This window comes from Capricornis sumatraensis, chromosome X (assembly GCF_032405125.1).
Source record: "Capricornis sumatraensis isolate serow.1 chromosome X, serow.2, whole genome shotgun sequence".
NCBI classification, from domain to species: Eukaryota; Metazoa; Chordata; class Mammalia; order Artiodactyla; family Bovidae; genus Capricornis; species Capricornis sumatraensis.
The window spans coordinates 130,730,146-130,751,096 of NC_091092.1; the positions used below are offsets into that span (position 1 = coordinate 130,730,146).

The window sequence follows — 20,951 nt, forward strand, 5'->3', positions numbered from 1 at the left end:
AGTGGGGGGGGGGGCAGCAGGATCTGCACACACTACCAATAACTCCACTGAGAACTGGAACTCCCCTTGCCCTCCCCCATTCAAGGTAACCACAACCCTGAATCCTGGGGTCCCTTCCTTTGCTATTCTTGGTATTTTATGTCATCCGTGTGGTGTCCTAAAAGAACTCGTTTTGATTTTAGTTTTTTTGACTTTATTTGCTACTGCAACCAAGAAACCCCATTTAAAATTTTTCTTTAAATGAATTCAAGCTTAAATGGCCACATGTGGCTAGTGGCTACTGTTTCGGACAGCACAGCTACAGATTACGCTGCCAGGACTCATCTCGATTCTTTGCATGCAGCTACAGAGCAGGGACCAGCAAACAGACTCTGTAAGTGGCCAGAAAGGAAATATTTTAGGCTTTGCCTGTTTTGCTGTCATTATCTTTTAAACACCACTAAGCCATTCTTAGCTTGTGGGCAGTACAAAAACGAGCCTTGCAGGCTTTGGCCCATAGGTTGCATAATATTTCACTTAAAAAAAAATACAGCACACAACACACTTTGTTGACCCAGTCTCTTGTCAGTAGGCATCTGGGTGGTTTCCAGGTTCTATTACAATTCGCACGTTCTCACACATGTGCTTCCTGGTGTAATACACACCACGCAAAGAATTTCTTCTGGGTACAAACCTAGAACTAGGGTTTTGGGGAAATGATTTCTAAATGTTCATTGCACATGACAATGGCGCCGCTTTCCAGAGCAGCTGGCACATTTACTCTCCCACCAGCAGCTTGTAAGAGATCAAACAGATGTCCTTCTTCTCTAAAACATCAGTCACCATTCTTCATTTATGCCACTATTAATGGACATAAAGAAGCATCTCGCTGTGGCTTTGATCTGTATTTCTCTGAGTATTCATAAGATCAAATATCCCTCGTATATTTATGTACCTTTATGTTAAGATACCTTCATATCTTGATGTTTTCCCATTTCTATGAAATATCTCTTACACATGTCTGGCCCAGTTTTCCATCGGGTTGATTGTCTTTATCATATTCATTTGTAGATTTTCCCTAGCTCTTCCTGACATAGAATCTTCTGTTGGTTACTATTTGTTGAAAATATGTTCTCCCCAGTTTGTGATGTGTCTTCTCCATCTCTTTTAAAGTGTCTTCTGATGAAGAGAAAGTCTTAATTTCAATAGAGCCGATTTCTGAGATGTCTCCAGTAGTGCTTTTTGTGTCATAAGAAATGTTCCTCTTACTCCAAGTTTGGTAAAATATTCATCTGTTAACGTATTTCAATAAACCTAAAGAATATCTAAAATTTTAGGTTCTTAATCCATTTGGAATTCATCACTGCATATGGTGTTTAAGGATCTAATTTCACTTTTTTTCCACATAAGGATATCCAGTTTTTAAGCTCCATTAATTTCTGAAAGATGGTATAATTCTCCTTAAATGCAACTATAGTTTATATAAGATGTTCTTCAAAATCCCCAAGGGGTGTTTTTTCCCATGGAACTAATAAGCTCCTAGGAATCTAAAATTTTATACAAAGTAAAGTGTCAAGAATATCCACGACACTTCTGATGAAAAGAAGATATACCTACCCAACTAGGTAATCAAGATTTATTATTATGCTATAGTAATCTACGGAACTAAGGGAACGGGAAAGAACAGCACCATTATGTACTAAGGACCATGTTACAGGACCCACGCCTGGCAAGCGAAATGTGGCAATTTCATAAACCCATGTTATCTGGTGAACGTGGCAGCCACAAGCGCCAGTGATGTCAGATGAAGCTGTGACAAAAACGACAGAGGACTGTGACGGCAAAACAGCAGTTTCTGGAGTAATCCTTGGGGAAAAGGCTACTCCCTCGATGGTCTCACTGCTGCATAATCTATATGCTCTACCTTCTTTAAAAAAATGAGTTTTGTATCAAGAAACGAAGCTTGATAACATTTTTTGAAAACAGCATACATTTCGTCCTTCATATGTTCAGCACAAATCTAAATCAAAGAGAGGTTGCTCACTGAGCAACACCCCAAATTTATGTACGTGTCACATCCCAAAATGAATGTAGCCATTACTGGTGCTTTTAAAAAAATAACCATGCCACCCCACCACACACACACACATAAAACAAATGCCATGAATGGCAATGACGACCCTGTATGCAAGACAGGAAAAAAGACACAGCTGTGTATAACGGACTTTTGGACTCAGAGAGAGAGGGAGAGGGCGGGATGATTTGGGAGAATGGCATTCTATCATGTATACTATCATGTAAGAATTGAATCGCCAGTCTATGTCTGACGCAGGATACAGCATGCTTGGGGCTGGTGCATGGGGATCACCCACAGAGATGTTATGGGGAGGGAGGTGGGAGGGGGTTTCATGTTTGGGAACACATGTAAGAATTAAAGATTTTAAAATTTAATAAAAAAAAAAAAAAAAAAAAAAAAAAAAACACCTTAGACCCTTGCTACTTAAGCAGTGCTATCCAAGAAGCTGAAAGTACCATCATCACCCTCACGTGGGAGCTTGTTAAAATGCAGACTCTCAGGCTCCAGAGAATAACAATGTGCTTTTGAACAACGGAAGCCCCAACATCTGTGTGGGCCTCAGAAGGACTGCCGAGACCGCCCCTTCTGCTAAGCCACGTGTGACTCTCTGCTGTTGTCCCAACACTGGGTCAAGTAGCTGATCTGCTATGCTGCTTTTTTCTCTTTTACTCTTTTCCCTTTTTCGTCTTCTTTTTCCACCACTTCTCACACGATTCTCTTCATGTGGATAAAACCAACAGGACTGTCTTCCGCAACCAATGTTCCTGAACCCAGCAATCTGACCTCCTTGTGTTTTCGGCAATCTTCACACCTGTGAATGTTCTGGGCTCTTTTTATTGATGCGTGGGGTTTACCGCTGCTCTGAATGGAAGGTGCCAGACTGCTGAATGCCAGCTAAGTGGAGGCATACACAGACTCATTTGTAAATAAATACAACTGTAATTCTTCGAGCAATAATTCATTTTCAAAGCTGGTCACTGACACAAAGTAGTGTTTACAACATGGAATAACTGCCTTAACAACAGATGAAAATGTATAAAAATTACCCATGATAATTCACCTAAGTATTTCACAAAAGATAGTAATTTAGCATATTAGACCCACTCATTCTAAAAGTTTCCCACAGCCCTTACTTCAAAGGGATTTATGGCTTTCCTATTCCTCAACTTAAAAAGGACAGCAGAGTTTCCATATTGAGAGTGCTTTCATAATTTTACAAAGGGAATTAATGTGACTTAAAATAACATAGGGGCAGAACAATCCATATTGAGTGTGCTTTCATAATTTTACAAAGGGAATTAATGTCACTTAAAATAACATAGGGGCAGAACAAATGAGGTTAATTTCTTTGAAAGATGGAAAAAGGAATGCCTGCCACATAGTGGATGCTAAATAAATATTTTCTGAGACACAGTATTGTTTTAGTAGACTCTCACCTAACTCACAGTTATTTCAATCCCAATGGTTAAGGGCCTTTATCTCTAGAATTCCCTTGGAAAAAGTTAAATACAACTTTTAAACACATTAAAAGTATTTAATGTATTTAAAAAGTTAAATACACCCTCCAATGACTGGCATTTAAAATATCACAACACAGGAAAGGTAGACTTAGAAATACTCTAAGACTGAGTTCCAAAAAAGAAAAAAAAAAAAACAACACTATGCTGTATCTTTAGCATTATAATGCTCTGTAAATGTGTCATCTTATAGAATGAAGTCATATAAGCAAAAAAAAAAAAAAGCCACAAGAAATCAGATTCTCCTCGTCAATTATGGAGTAAAATACAACTTTACATTTAAAGCTATGTCAAAATCATTTTAAAAAGCTTATCAAGCACATATACATTTTGCTATATTTTATATGGGCCTCACCCCTTTGATTCAATACTCACAAGATCGGCATATTTCTTACAGAGAGCTGCCAGCTTCTCTTCTGGAGTTGAAAGAGTGTTTAGGGCTTGCATCAATAATAAGACTTCTTTTCCTGGTGATTAAAAAAATAAGAAAGAAGACCCAGAAGAATGTGATCAAATCTAACCTGTAAATTCTAAGTAGCACTTCCTATGTTCTGACATCCAGAGTAAACTAATTTATGCCCATAGCTAGAAATAAGAGATTTACTAGCTAAATTAAGAAAGCTATTTTTAAAATCTGGATCAGCAGGCACCCCTTCCTCCCCATCTCTACCCCAAATTTCTCCACTCAATAACACTGTGAGCTATCTGTGAAAAGAACTTGCTGAAGGCTTAAAAATTCCCTTGCTTAACTACTGATATCCAAGTTAAGACAAAGGGCAAGTTACAAAGGGCAAAATATTTTTAAAAGCTTCCTCCTGACCAAGTATGAATACAGAAGGAAGTTCAAAGGGAATTTTGGCTGGTACTCTCTGCCTAAGACACTCATAATCACTGGTGACACAGATCTTTTCCTTTGAGCAATTTAAATAACTTCTCATGACTTAGTAAGCATGTTCCATGTGTTAACCAAATTTAGTATTAAAAAAAAAGGATGTCAAGATGGCACTTCCCTTGGGAAAAAGAGATGAACACAGTATTATTTTAAGGACTGTGGCAGGGAGAAGCAGGTGGCTGAGATAGGAGGGGACAAATGGTGTTTTAAAATAAGTGATACATTTTATTTCTTCAGCTGGGTAATAGGTAGGTACCATTTTTATTTTTTTAAATGTTCACTCTTCCTGAAGGGTATTTCATTAAAAATACATATGTGGGGGACTTGCCTGGTGGTCCAGTGGTTAAAACTCCATGCTTCTACTGTAGGGGGTATGAGTTCAATCCCTGGTTGGGGAACTAAGACCCCACAGGCCGTGTAGTATGGTGAAAAATTATATTATGTATATTGAACATGACTTTGGTATATACGGTGTACAGATTGCTATGATGAAAACAAGCAGGCTAACTTCAAAACAGAATGCTTTCCTATCCACAGAAAATTTTAGTAATAAATCCTCTCTCACTTGGCCCAAGATCAATAAGAATTTTTAAAGAAATGACTAAATATGATTATTGAATACAATTAGAAATAATAAGGTAACCTGCAATTTTTATGAGAATTCACTGTTTTTTTTCTGAGATACAATTCACAGACCATAAAATTCACCCTTTTAAAGTGAACAATTGAGGATTATCACAAAGTTGTACAACTATCACCACTGTCTAATTTCAGGACATTCTCATCACCACAAAAAGAAATCCCATGCCAATGAACTGCCCAGGCTCCCTCCTCCAGGGCCCCTGTTAGCTACTACTCTACGTTCTGTTTCTGTGGATTTGCCAATTCTAGCTATTTCATATTAAGTGCAACTGTGTAATTTTTGGCCATTTGTATCTGTTTTCTATTGCTTATTATCTTCAAGGTTCACCCACTTGTATATCAGGATACATTCCTTTCTATGGCTGAGCACTCAAGCACTCCAAGATAGGATTTTGTGTGCACACGTTTTCAACCCTCTTGGAAATATAACTAGAGGTAGAACTGCTGTGTCATATGGTAACATGATATGTAACTTTCTAAGACTCCTGCTTTTACACGTTTAACTGGGGCGGCTGATTTTGAAGAAATTTGTCTTGTTTGCAAGGAATTAATATTATTTTTCATATTTCTACAAATTTTTAAGTTCTCCAAGTTAACAAAAAATGGATTTAATAAGGAAGATCATCTCAACTCAACATATAGAGAACCAAACAAATAAAACACTGTTAATCTCAGGTAGAACAAGTATGAAAAACTTAGGAACAACCAGTAACCTTAAAATAAAAGGGAAAATCAGATTTCCTAATGAGATTTACCATACCACAATCTTAGTCCTAAATCTCAAACGCAGCAGGAAAAAGAAAACATATTCTTGAAAACCCAGTCTTAACCCACTTCCTGAACTACACCTAATGTTACATCACCTCTAAAGTTTTGTGACTAGGTTTGAAATAAAATGATCAAATAAATCGTTTTCACAGTGAATTTTGGTCAGACTACATTAAAGATGCAAACAAGGCAAGTCAAATAGTACTTCTGGGTGGGAACTCTCTGGTGGTCCAGCAGTTATGACTCTCCACTTTCACTGCTAAGGGCATAAGTTCAACCCCTGGTAGGGGAACTAACATCCCACAAGCAAGGCAGCATGACCCCCATCACCCCCGACCCAAAATACTACTTCTGTCAAGTTGTCCCCAGATTTCTTCCACGAAAGCCCATCCCTGACTACTTCCTCCTCTGCTACCTTGGCCCCTGCACGCCACTGCAGCAACAGGCCGCCCGCCTCGCTGAGAATGACTGAAGTGTTAGCTGAGCAACATCACTCTCGACACTGGCCATGTTCACTCATCAGGCCTGTGCTGCTGGAAACACAGGTCACAGGAGCGATACGTGAAGTGCGCAGCCCCAAGCAGAGGCAACGAGGCCGTTACCTAAGGTTTTGTCTTTGTTCCTGCTGCGCTCTGAATCCTGCTGGCCATCAGGGGGATCTGTTCGAGCCTCTCGCCCAGGAATTTCCTCCCGTGACTCTCGTGTGCAGTACGTCGGGCTCACCAAACTCCTGCCCTTTGTTATAAAGTCACTGCGTGCATCCTCTTCCAAGGAATGCTTGTTACTTGTACCACCACAGTGTGAGTCTTGATGTTGAAGAATATCATTGGACTGAGAGTTATGCAACATATCCGCTTTCACTCCGAGCCCGCACATTCCAGCTTCTTCCATTGTGCCAATCACAAACTAGAGGGAAGGGAGAGGAGAAAAAAGATGGGAGGGGAGAGTAAATTAAATGTAATCAGTGTTTACAATCAATTACACACCATAGGTTGACAGCTTTTTTCTTTCTTAGTCATTTGTAAAATTGATATAAATATGGTAGTTTCTAAGCTTCACTGAGAGGTGACCTAACTGTAAAGAGTAAGAAAATTTCAGTTAAGATGGCCAAAAAGCACATGAAAAGATGCTCAACAACACTAATGATTAGAGTAATGCAAATCAAAACTACAGTGAGGTACCACTTCACATCAGTGAGAATTGGCCACCATCAAAAAATCTGCAAACAATATATGCTGGAGAAAGTGAAAGTGTGAAAGTGAAAGTCACTCAGTCATGTCTGACTCTTAGCTGCCCCATGGACTATACAGTTCCTGAAATTCTCCAGGCCAGAATACTGGAGTGGGTAGCCTTTCCCTTCTCTAGGGGATCTTCCCAACCCAGGGACTAAACCCAGGTCTCCCACATCACAGGCAGATTCTTTCCCAGCTGAGCCACCAGGGAAGCCCACACATGCTAGAGAGGGTGTAGAAAAGATGCAATGCTCCTACACTGTTGGTGGGAATGCACACTGGTACAGCCACTATGAAGAACAACATGGAGGCTCCTTAAACAACTACAAACAGAGCTACCATATGATCTAACAATCCCACTGCTGAGACTATATCCAGAGAAAACCATAATTTGAAAAGATACATGCACCACAATGCTTACTGCAGCACTATTTAAACAGCCAAGACACGGAAGCCACCTACAAGTCCATCAACAGAGGAATGGGCAAAGAAGATGTTGTATGTATATATACAGTATATACACGATGAAATATTAGCCATAAAAAAAAGAATGAAATAATGCCAACTGCAGCAACATGGATGGACCTAGAGAATGTCATACTGAGTGAAGTAAGCCAGACACGGAAAGGCAAATATAATATGATATCGCTTATATGTGGAATTTAAAAAATGGGTACAAATGAACTTATTCACAAAACAGAAGTAGAGTCACAGATGTTGAAAACAAACTTATGGTTACCAGGAGGGAAAGGGAGAGGAAGATAAACTGGGAGTTTGGGATTGACATATACATGCTACTAAATATAAAACAGATAAAAAAGGACCCACTGTATAGCACAGAGAATGCTCTTCAATACTCTGTAATGACCTATATGAAAAAGAATTGAAGATAAAAAGTGGAGAGAGATATATATACAACTGATTCACTTTGCTGTACACCTGAAACTAACATAATATTGTATATCAACTACACTCCAATAAAAATAAAAGTAAAATAAAATTAAAGTTAAAACAAATCATACAACTGAGTGGTAGCAAAGGAAACAAGAAATGCCATTTAGTTGTACATCTAAACTTATTTCACACACACAAAATAAACTTACTTCCTTATAAAAAATTCACCACTTAAAACACTTAGTACCTTAAAAGACATGAAATTATCCCAAGTTAATGAATGTTCTTTTCTCAGGTCTCAGCCTCTAGGGCAAGGTACAGCAGAGATGGCTCACTGACTGTCCAGCAGTAACCCAGGCTCCTCCAAAATCCCGCAGAGCAAGGACTGCTGGCCAAGCGCTCAGGATGGCCGACATTTCACAGCCCCTTTCACATGACCGGGACTCTCATGCGAAGTTCCCATCAATAAAATGTGAGCCAGAGGGAGGACTTTCCCTTCTGCAACAAAACTTTTCTTCTGAGAAGCACACATTCTTTCTCCTCCATCTCCTTCCCACTCTGGCTGGACAGAGGTCTCCAAGACCCTAAGAGACAGCAGAGCCATAGGATGAAAGCAGCTCGGGCCCCTAAGCTCACACACATGAAGCCACCCTTCTTACCAAGAACACCCACACTGGACTACTAAATGAGAAAGCGAATACCTTGCTCTCTTAAAAGTCACAGACATTGTGAGAATTAGGTGTTAAGCAGCTACCACTGCTCTAACAGACAGCAGGCATGGGAGAGCAGGCTTCATTCTAGTATTTTATTCTCCACCAGTACTTTAAACTTACTTTCTCTTCTATCATCCTGGTCAACCCATTTACTCACGGGGGAGATGGTGGTTTTCTCCTTTTTAATACTACTTGGTTATGTGATGGGGCACAAATTTAAATTGTGTACATTTCCTCTCTGCATAAAGACGGCCTCTTCCTTTTCTGAAGAAAATTAACTGATGGGGAGGTGGCTAATACCTTTCTCTTATCACAAGTGGACAAAAGCTACATTACAAAGTTAGAGAACAGAGATTTACTATTTCAAATTATTCAATAGTATTCAATTGAAGAAATGAAGATAATTTTTAAAGAAGATAATTTAAAGTATCAAAGTAGCAGGGAATTGAGAGATTATAGGAACTAAATTCTTATCTTTTATAGTTGAATGTTGATAAATCAAGAACTCTGCTTTTGCAAGAATAAACTGGTGCAGCCACTTTTAAAACCTCTTTCGCAATATGGCTACCTTCCAACTTACTTAATTCTACCCCAAGGATTTTACCCTAGTATGTACAGATGTGCAGCCAAAGGCCAAGAATCTTAAAAGCTGTACTATTTGTAATTGCCCCCAAATGAAATCAACCCAAATTTCTATCAACAGAAGAATGGATGCATTGTAGGGTGTTCATACCATCCACCAAAGAGAACCAAGTACTGCTAGATGCAGCAACAGGGATGAGTCTCATAGAAAACACCACAGGAAACCATTTACATATAAAGTTCCAAAACAGGAAAGCCAATCGTTGGTGCTAGAAATCAAGGGAGTGTTTACCATTGAGTGTAGGGGCTTCTGAGGTGCTCAGTAATAGCTAGATGGAGTAACACAGACATTCACTTTGCGAAAATTCATTAAGGCTAAGCTTTTACAACGTGTATACTTGTCTGAATGTATGTTTTACCTCAATAAGGTTTATTTTCAAAGCTGCAATTTACATATTAAACAGAAATCAGAAAAGCAATGCAAGTCTAATCTCTCTCCCCAGAGGAAAATATTTCTGTTTAGGGTGAGGGTTCCAATTTCTCCACATCTTCATCAATACTTGTTATTGTCTGTCGTTTTGATTACAGCCATGGTATTCAGCGTGACGGTATCTCACCTAATGACTAGTGATGTTGAGAACCTTTTCATGTGCTTACTGACCATTTGTATACCTCCTCTGGAAAAACATTTATCCAGCTCCTTTGCCCATTTTTAAATTTGGGTTATTTGTTATTTTATAATTGAGTTATAAGAGTTCTTTATACACACCTAGATACAAGTCTCATCATATATATGACTTGCAAATTATTTTCTCTTATTGCTATCCTTCATTCTCCCAATTTTGGAGAAAACTCACAGTATATTCATCAACCTATTTCAAAATGTCATAGGAAATTTAACTAAAAGTTACTCTGGCTTTCAGATTAAAAGCATATAGGTCAATTATGACTACCACAGACAGGAAAAAAAAAAAAAGAGTTTAGAAAGGCCAAAATGTTCAACTAACTCAAATTAACAGCTGGTGGTACCAAGCATAAATAAGGATATTAAATTAATCTATATAGTGCACAGCCATTACATCTCATGTTATCCTTCTAATATTATTTCATCATTCTCTAATTTTAGTTAACACTACTTTTTTGTCTTTCCAGATACTCCTTTCACCTCTAAACTCCTGTCACACATATTATGTTATCACTTATTTGGTATGTACATGCTCCTAGATAATGGCAGCTTATGCATAAAAGGTGCTCAAGTACCAATAAGTGGAAAACACAGGGGTCAAATGGCTGCTGAAAACAAACCATGGGAAGTGTCTAAGTGCTACCACACTAGTTTGAGAAAATATCACTATTATTATTTTGTCATTAGAAGCAAGACAGTATTACATTTCCATTCTCTCCTGTACAATTAATTTTGATTTATTCTTAACATTTGCTAATGAAAGATTTACTCTGGCTCTATAAAATCTCTGGTTTATGAATAAGTCCAGTTCCAGCTTGATTATCTTGATTATTAACGGTCTACAAGTACTCTCAATACAGCAGGCCCCAACTTTTCCTACTTGAGGTTCTGCACTGGACCATTTGATACGAAGCAAATTCTTAGGGCCAACAAGTTCATTTAAATTGTAAATGATTTCTCAGTCTTCATCTCCTTAAGCACAGAATTCTATATCACACAGCCTACTCTGCCCTTTCTGACAACCATTCTGGACATCTTTGCTTGGGTACAATCTCTTATATAAACAATAGCAGCAACAGCTAATACTTATTCAGCAAATACTACAGCTAGGCACTACAGTATGTACTTCGTGTACTCCCTAATTTAATCCTCACAACTATGTTGAGACAGTTACCATTATTGTCTCTGCTTTACACATGTGCAAACTGTGGCATGGTAATGTTAAGTATCCTGCCAAAGTGAAAGTGAAGTCACTCAGTTGTGTCCGACCCTTTGCGACCCCGTGGACTGTAGCCCACCAGGCTCCTCCATCCATGGGATTCTCCAGGCAAGAGTACTGGAGTGGGTCGCCATTTCATCCTGCCAAAGGTCATAGTAAATTGCAGGGCAAAGATCTGAACCCTGGCATCTAACTTGAGTTCATGCTCTTAACCACAGCAACATACTGCTTTCTGACGAGCCTATGTCTATTGCACAAACATCCACACCCTGCCTGACCTTCTAGTAAATATACAGCAGTCTATTTAATAATGATTTAATAATGGGGAGAGATGCTCCCAAAGTTTACATATAAAAAGAAATTACAAAACAGCATGTACCATGTATTATGTATATACACATACACACATAGAAAGCACTGGGAGGAAATACATCTAGAAACAGATGGTTTTGGGAATTCCCTGAGGTCCAGTGGTTAGGACCTACACTTTCACTGCTGAGTGCCTGGGTTCAATCCCTGGTCAGGGAACTAAGATGTCCTGGGCCACATGGCATGGCCCAATAATAATAATAATAAAAGTTTAAAACTTTCACTTGGGACTTCCCTGGTGGTCCAATGCCTAAGACGCCACACTCCCAATGCAGGGGGCCCTGGGTTCAAGCCCTGGTCAGGGAACTAGACCCCACATGCCACAACTAAGAGTTTGCCTGTAGCAACTAAAGATCCTGCATTATGCAACTAACAGACACGGCAAAGCCAAGTAAATAAATAAAAACTTAAAAAAAAACCACCAACAACAACTTTCACTTCCGCTCCTTCAAATATTGTTGAAGCTAAAGAACCATTTTTCTTTGGCTTATTTTGTTTCAATGTTTTTAATGATGGCTGTTCTTTTATTAAGACTGGTCTGAAGGAAAAACAAAAAAGCTAACACCCACGTTTGCTTCCTAATTATTTCAAGTACCATCTGCTTAAACCAGCTTGAATGCCTTCGGCCAGCGCCAGGCACGTGCTGAGCGCAGACACTTGCTCCTGGCTGGTCCTGCCCATGGAGGGTTGGTTGGCCGCAGGAGGCGCAAGGGAAAAGGCTGCTTGCAGAGATTCATTTCCTCACCCCTGGCAGAAATCCTGAACTCGCCTCTGGTCCCCAGAGTCTTGAGAAACTTCTCAAGTAGGTAACGGGAACCTTCAGAACTTACAAGGCCCATTACTCCCATTTAACCTTCTCCACTCCACTGAGAGGTGGGTCTCACTATTTCTGGACAAGGAAAATGAGACTCAGTGAGGTGAAGTTACTTGCCCAAGATCATCTTCAGGTCAGTAAAAGGGGATGGGAAAACTCAAAACCAGGTCTGTCAAACTCAAGAGCCTATGTTCTCAACATCACACCGCTCCCCTCCCTTCACACATAAGCCTTGGAAAATAAAAGTTCAAAGTCAAACATGCAGTTACAAAAGAAATCTAAGACATTAAGCATCTTTAAAAAAAAATCTAGCATGCTAGATATACCAGCATGAACTTGGGAAAACACTGGGAAAGACCTGGAATTTTTAGCAGTAACTAACTCTGGGATTTAGGGAGGCAAGACAACACTAATTTGGGGGTAGAGATATCTTTAAATACTTTCAAGTGATTGTATTTAAGACACTGAGAGGTTTTCCTAAAACTTTTTTGTGTCTTAAGATTAAACTAAATTATCTGTAAAAATATCTTCAAGCCTATGTTTCTAATAATTTCCTCTAGGAGTCCCCCACTACGAAGAAGGAAAGCGAAGACAGAGCACACCCCTGTCTGGCCACAAGGCGAGGAAAGAAGCCGCAGACACCAGGCTCTTCCCACTCTCAGCATGGCCGAGACACGTCTTCTTCGGTTTTGAAAATACAAACCTCTTTCCTAAGTTTCCTGTATTTTGAGAGGCTTTTTCCAAATACAAATTTTTACAAACAAATCTATTATAAAACTTACATTTTCATATGTATTTTTTTAACTATTTCTTTAAACGGATGGAGTTGCTAGGTTCATGCACTTTTGAAATTAGAAAAGTGGAAGGAGATCTAAATAGACTTTTCTCCAAAGACATACAAATAGCTAAAAGGCACACAAAAAGATGCTCAACATTGTTAATTATCAGAGAAATGCAAATCAAAACCACAATGAGGTATCATCACACACCAGTCAGAATGGTCATCATCCAAAAGTCTACGAAAAATAAATGCTGGAGAGGGTATGGAGAAAAGGGAACCCTCTTGCATGGCTGATGGGAATGTAAATTGATACAGCCACTATGGAGATTCCTTTAAAAACTAGGAATAAAACTACCATATGACCCAACAATCCCATTCTTGGGGATATACCTTGAGGAAACCATAACTGAAAGAGACACATGTACCCCAATGTCCACTGCAGCACTATTTACAATAGCTAGGACATGGAAGCAGCCTAGATGTCCATCAACAGATGAATACAGAAGTCGAATATTACTCAGCCATATAAAGAAATGCATTTGAGTCCGTTCTAATGAGGTGTGAGAACCTAGGGCCAACTACACAGAATGAAGTAAGTCAGAGAGAAAGAAGTATCATATATTAATGCATATATAGAGAATCTAGAAAGATGGTACTGATGAACCTATCTGCAGGGCAGGAATAGAGATGCAGACACAGTGGGGGAAGGAGAGGGTGGGACGAAAAGAAAGAAGAGCACTGAAACACACACATGACCACATGCAAAAGAGACAGTGGCGGGAATCTGCTACAGGACCAGGGGGCTCAAACCCGGGGTTCTGGGACAGCCCAGAGCTTTCTCAGAAAACTCAGAAGCCAACTTATTTTTTTAAAGAAGAGGAAAATCAATTTACTAAATATTAATTGGAAACTTCAGACTAGCCAGAAGACAACATTCATAGGGCTTCAAATGAGTCAGAGATTCAATTTTCAAGGATTTCTGAATAATCCGATTACAGTTAAAGAAAATGCCCAACATATGAAAACATGTTCAACCTGGATTTCCCTGGTGGTCCAGTGGTTAAGACTCTGTGTTTTCACTGCAGGGGCCTGAGTTTGATCCCTGGTCAGGGAACTGAGATCCCACATGCTGTGTGGCAAGGCCAAAAAGAAAAAAAAAAGAAGTTCAACCTCATTCATAATTAAAAGAAATACAAATGAAAATAGAAATCAAAGGAACACTGACCAGATTTAAAAGGATGATTTAAAACAAACAAAACTTCATGTGGGCAAACAGGGTCCTGGGAAGTCTACCTTGGTAGTATACTGGTTTTGCAGAAGTATTCAGCAGTTATTTCTGAATGTCTGAATGCACATTCACTTTCACCAGTGAGTCCACTTAAGTTTATTCCACAGATATTCTCACTCAAGGGCAAAGGCTACTCAACACACCAACACCTGTTGCTACGCACAGGAACCAGATGGTCTACTGATACAGAACTGGGTAAATAATGGTCTTCCATACAAGGTAAAAGAAGGCAGTTATTCAAGAGAGTAAGGCAGTGCCATGTCAATAAGGACCAATCTCCAAGGTGTAATTAAGGAAAAAAAGCATTTGGTCCTGGATGGACATGTGAGTATAAAAACATATTCATACAGAAGCCAGTAAATGGAGGAAACTTTATTCTATAAAGTTATCTCCCAAACTATGTGCTAGACATTTGAAACGCTCACCATGACCAGTATTATAAGAAGTATTATAAAAAGCAATACTATATTTTTTCACTACTCCATCACACCCCAGGCTCAGAGTCTGAAGACTGTAGGAGTTTGTCTTGAGTCATTTCATATCATCTTCTCCCTTCACCCTGCTTGACAGACCTCTGGGTTTGTCCCCCCAAATCTTTACACTACATTATAGTAAGAAATTGGATTACAGGGGAGGAAAAAAAGGATCTACTAAGCATGAATTTTTGCAGCCATTCTGATTTATCTCCTTCTTAAAACAATTCTGAAAATTGAAACAATTCATTTAAACTTGGCCTCAATTTGAAAGTACAGCTAGACCATCTACCCAGTCACTTCACCAGTTTAAAAAAAAGGTTCACCATGGATAGGTAACTTTTCCCAAGTAGAATCAGTTTGAGATACCTGGAATACACAAAAGAGGGTTAACAGTGTATATAAGACTAAGTTCTGAGTGGAGGGAGGAAGGAAGGAAAAAACCTAACATTTACTAATTGCTAAGTGCTGAACATTTAAAATACACTATTTAGTTTAGCCTTACAATTCTAAGATAGTGACAGTATTACTTCATTATACAGATAAACTAGGGAGCAAAGTAAGAAGTGAGGAAGAAGAAGCCATGATTTGAGACCTACATGTACAGAGCCTGGAATGGAGGTAGTGTTTCTACAGGAAATGTCCTACAGAATCACATCTAAAGTTAAGAAACATAAAGAACACCCAAATGCCCATCGATGGATGAACTAATAAAATAAAGTATGGTAAAGGCATACCTGATTTTATTCTGCTTTGCAGATATTGCACTTTTTACAAACTGAAGGTTTGTGGCAACTCTGCGTTGTCAGATGGTTAGCATTTTTTTTCACAATAACGTATTTAAAGTATGTACATTTTTTTTAAAGACATAATGCTACTGCACACTTAACAGACTACAGAGCACAAAGAATCATAGTAAATAACTGTACGCACTGGGAAACCAAAAAATTCGTCTGACTCACCTCATTGTGTTATTTGCTTCATTGCAGTGGTTTGGACTAGAACCTGCACTATCTTCAAGGCGCACTTGTATCTTACATTAGGATATTATTTAACCTTAAAAAGATCATTCTGACACATGCTGCAACACGGATGAACCTTGAATAAGACATTATGCTAAATGAAAAGTCGAACAAAAGAATGTAGTCTGATTTCACTTACATGTAATACCTGGAGTAGTCAAATTCACAAAGCAAGGAAACAGAACGGTGGCTTCCAGGAGGAGAGGAAATGGAGTCAGAGGTTCAGTTTGGGAAGATGAGAAAGTTCTAGAGATGGATGGTGGTACAGCTTGCACAACACTGTTCATGTCTTAATGCCAATGAACTGTATGCCTAAAAATGACCAAGTTTATGTTATGTATATTTTACCCCACACACATGAACAAAGAATCATGGTAAATCATGATTTCAAATATTCAAAACTTTAGCAAATAAAACCTAACTTTATACTGGTCATCAAGAATTAATATAAACATATTCCAGTTGCTTGGATTACTGAATTGCTCCAGTAGCAAGACAAAGCAGTTGAGTTAGTGATAACTGGGATGCCACACTCCTCACAACAAGTCTTAGGGAAAGGCCCATGAAAAATAAGCCTATTCTCTTCTGACAGAATAAACAACAAAAAGCAGACGCCACTTCTGATAAAACTGGAGGGCGGTGGTTCTCAAGTATAGTCTGTGGACCCTTCCAGGTAGTCTGCAAGCTAAAAAATTATTTTCATAATACTAAAATGGCATTTGTTTTTTTGGTGTTGACATCTGTACTGATGGTACAAAAACAATAATGAGTAACACGGCTGGCTCCTTAGAAAAAATCAAGGCAGCAGCACCAAACTATACTAGGAGTCATGGGTTTTGTCTTACATCTTGATGTACCGGCGGAGGGTGGGGGGGACTACTCTTTTACCTAACAATTTCTTTTAAAGACAGCTCACCACTGTTTATTCAGACTTGGGTATTTGGCAGGTGTATTTTCTCCAATATATATGAACAGAGTCTGTCACTTAAAGGCAAACAACTGACAGTATTTGTTGCCAAAGATAAAATTTGAGTTTTCAAGCAAAATTCAGAATTTTTGAAAACTATCTGCCACTGGAAGCTTCCAAATACTTAAAGACTTTTCTGATGAATTTTGTGATTTTGATATTGTAAAAAGTGTGATAACATTTCGAATATCAACACAATTCAGTAAACCAGTATTTTCTAAATGACTAATGGATGATACCACAAAATGATGCATGAGAAAAAACATCCAAAGTGCAAAATAGACCCATAGTTTTAAAACAGTACAAAAAGTTACGTAAGATTTCAGGACCCACCCTGGCAACTAACCTTCAAGAACTACTATTTGCTGAGTTTTGGTGTAGTATCAAAGAATTCCCACAATTATCTAAAAAGGCTATTAAAATACTCCTCCGTGTTCCAACTACAAATGTGTGTGAGGCTAGACTGTCTTCACACACTTCAACTAAAATGGCATGTTTCCACAGATGGAATGCAGAAGCAGATCTGAGAATTTACCTATCTCCTACTAAGCCAATCATTAAAGATTTCTGCAAAAATGTAAAACAATGCCAGTCTTCTCAATTTTTATTCTGGAAAACAAGCTACTTTTAACTTTTAAAACAACATTATTTATAATGTTAATGTGTGGTAGGCAGTTTCTTCCTCCTACTATTCATGACCTTGTAGAATTCTCCTCCTTCCCCTTGAGTGTGAGCTGGACCTAGTGACTAGCTTCTAACGCTGAGAGAATTTGGCAAAAGGGAGGCTGTCACTTCTTTGATTATGTGACAAAAGACTGCAGCTTCCTCCTCTTCTGTGCTGGTGCTCTATCTTGCTTCATTCGATGAAGTCAACAGCCATGCTGTGAGATGCCTGTGCAAAGGCCCTGGTGGCAAGCAAGCAAGGGAGGCCTCCAGCCAGCAGCTCATGAGGAACAACCTGCAAAGCACTGGATCCTGCCCACGCCACACGAATGTGAGCCTGGAAGTGGATCCTGCACACTCAAGCCTTCAGAGGACTGCAGCCCATGAGGCCCTGAAGCAGAGGATGCAGTGAAGTCACTTTCAGACTCCTGAGATCGTACATGTTGTGTCAGGTGCTAAGTTTGGGGACAATACGTTATCCAGGAGGAATAGATAACTAGTACAAGGCCAGTTGATTTTTTAAGTGAATAATAATTTAAAATTGTTTCAATTTGTAAACATGGGAATTATCATGATATATAACCCACATAAACAAAAGCTTCTTGGGGTTTTCAATAATTTTTGAGTATGCAATAGGGCCCTGAAACCGAAAAGCTTGAGAACTGCCACCCTGGCCGTGGTGGAGCAGGGACAGAGAGATGCGAGGCCAGCTCAGCGAAAGCAGAGCCTGAGACAGCTCCTGAACCAAGCGGATCCATCTCTAGGGAACATGCCCTAGGATTGGGTGGGAGGACCACACCTAACAGTCAGCCCCTTTCCCTTTTGGTTAAGGCACTACAGTCCCTATCACTGTAATCTACACGGGTGAGTGAGGAAGATTTGATATAAACCATTTGCCCTTCACCTTTCTTTGTTGTTCTGGTTCATTCAGAAGCCTCTCCAACAGTACTTGATATACTTCCTCACTGAATCCTCAAAATTATCGTAAAGGGTGATATCTTAGCTCCTGGACCAGGAATTGAACCTGGGGCCCTGGAAGTGAGGGTGCTGAGTCCTAACCATTGGACCACCAGGGAAATCCCGAGGATTTGTCCCAACTTGTTACTTTAGCCAGCAAAAGGCTCTAGAATGATTGTCACAGCATGTAAAGAACAGGGGCATTAATGAGGTAAATGAGAAGAAAAGAGGGGCAAACCAGTGCTGAAGTTAGGGCAAGGGCACCTGATTTCTCCTAGTTGTAAAGAAGCCAAGAAGGAGTCAGTGTTACTATCTAGAGTGGTCGGTGCTAACATCTTAAACTGTGCAGGTCATCTGCCTTTTAATCCAAGAATGATGGCATTTGATTTCACATTTAACTTCTATGGCCATTTCTTTTATTAAAAGGAAGGATGCTGGACTCTATGACTTGCAAAATCACTTCTAGCTCTAAAAGTGTAATTCAGTGATTAACAGCAATCTGAGAGATACCTATGTCAGCCTAAACACCTATCTAGGCAGCAGAAGGATCAGGAAATGAGATTTTAATGCATAAAGCTGCTGAAATGTGCTTGGGCCTAATCTATTTTGCAAATGGACAGGGGCTGGGCCACACATTTAGCATCTTCAAGCCACAGACTCCTGAGAGGTAGAATGGTCCTCTCCTTTTATGAGTTACCTCAATGCAGCATCCCTGTCCTGACTTCATGACATCATCCTTCACCAGCTCCATGTGGACCAGTCATGATGCACCTTTGAAACATCAAACCTTCTCTTTTTTCCTTTGGCCTTCTCTTTGTCTTATCCCACTTAACCCGACCCCTTCAGCTCTTTGTTAACACTACGTTGTGTAGACTTTGGCAGAGTCTCTCTCTAAACCCTCTCCTTTTCAATCACCCCAATTAAACTTGGAGGTGCCTTTACAGGGAGTCACACTGCAATACATCTCCTAAATCAAACATCTTAAGGTCAACTTAGGGTGTAACAGGATGAAACAAAAGCTGTAAGACTCACAACTCCCCTGGTTCTTGGATTACTATAGCTTCCCTATACCCTCAAAGACCTAACCCCACCCTTCCTAATTTCTTTTCATTTAGCAAAATCTATTACTCATTTTTACATCATGAGAAATGCTGGGCTGGAAAAAGCACAAGCTGGAATCAAGATTGCCAGGAGAAATATCAATAACCTCAGATATGCAGATGATACCACCCTTATGGAAGAAAGTGAAGAACTAAAGGGCCTCTTGACGAAAGTGAAAGAGGAGAGTGAAAAAGTTGGCTTAAAGCTCAACATTCAGAAAACTAAGATCATGGCATCTGGTCCTATCACTTCATGGCAAATAGTTGGGGAAACAGCAGAAACAGTGGCTGACTTTATTTTGGGGGGCTCCAAAATCACTGCAGATGGTGAATGCAGCCATGAAATTAAAAGACACTTACTCCTTGGAAGGAAAGTGATGACCAACCTAGACAGCATATTCAAAAGCAGAGACATTACTTTGTCAACAAAGGTCCATCTAGTCGAGGCTGTGGTTTTTCCAGTAGTCATGTATGGATGTGAGAGTTGGACTGTGAAGAAAGCTGAGTGCTGAAGAATTGATGCTTTTGAACTGTGGTGTTGGAGAAGACTCTTGAGAGTCCCTTGGACTGCGAGGAGATCCAACCAGCCCATCCTAAAGGAGATCAGTCCTGGGTGTTCATTGGAAGGACCGATGCTGAAGCTGAAACTCCAACGCTCTGGCCACCTGATGCGAAGAGCTGACTCATTTGAAAAGACCCTGATGCTGGGAAAGATTGAGGGCAGGAGGAGAAGGGGACGACAGAGGATGAGATGGCTGGATGGCATCACCGACTCAATGGACATGAGTCTGGTTAAACTCCGCGAGTTGGTGATGGACAGGGAGGCCTGGCATGCTGCAGTTCATGGGGTCACAAAGAGTCGGACACGACTGACTGAACTGATTACTCATTTTACCTACTACCAAGTTTTAGTCACATTCAATGAAGAGTACATTTTTATTTACTAACCCAAGAAATGTGTTTAGAAAGCACAAGACACATGGAATATGGCTAATGGCTTCGGAGCCCAAAAAGCCTGGCCTTTGAATATACCACTTGCTGTGTGGCCACGGGAGGTCAACCTCTGTTTCCTGATCTATAAACTAGAGATGTACAGGAACTACCTTCTAGAGCTGTGAGAAGATTAGATACAGTGAATATATATTGCTACCATGCAACAGAACTGTTTATAATAATATCTGAATAAAGGTGCACTTGCAAATTAGGCAATATGCCTATGTTCTTTTTAAAAAATATTTATTTATTTATTTGGCTGCACTGGGTTTTGGCTGTGGCATGCAGTACCTTCCCTGCAGCATGTGGGAGCTCAGCTCCCTT

The 20,951-nt window shown here is 39.6% G+C and overlaps 1 protein-coding gene across 1 annotated transcript in view; it reads right to left on the reverse strand.

The window, feature by feature from the left end:
• TXLNG (taxilin gamma) overlaps positions 1-20,951 on the reverse strand; it is a 41,431-nt gene that overhangs the window by 14,335 nt on the left and 6,145 nt on the right. The window contains exons 2-3 of the mRNA XM_068963321.1: positions 6,478-6,781; positions 3,949-4,040 (exon numbers count right to left, since the gene is read on the reverse strand). Coding sequence (XP_068819422.1) covers positions 3,949-4,040; positions 6,478-6,781 — 396 coding nt within the window. The remainder of the gene's footprint in view (positions 1-3,948; positions 4,041-6,477; positions 6,782-20,951) is intronic.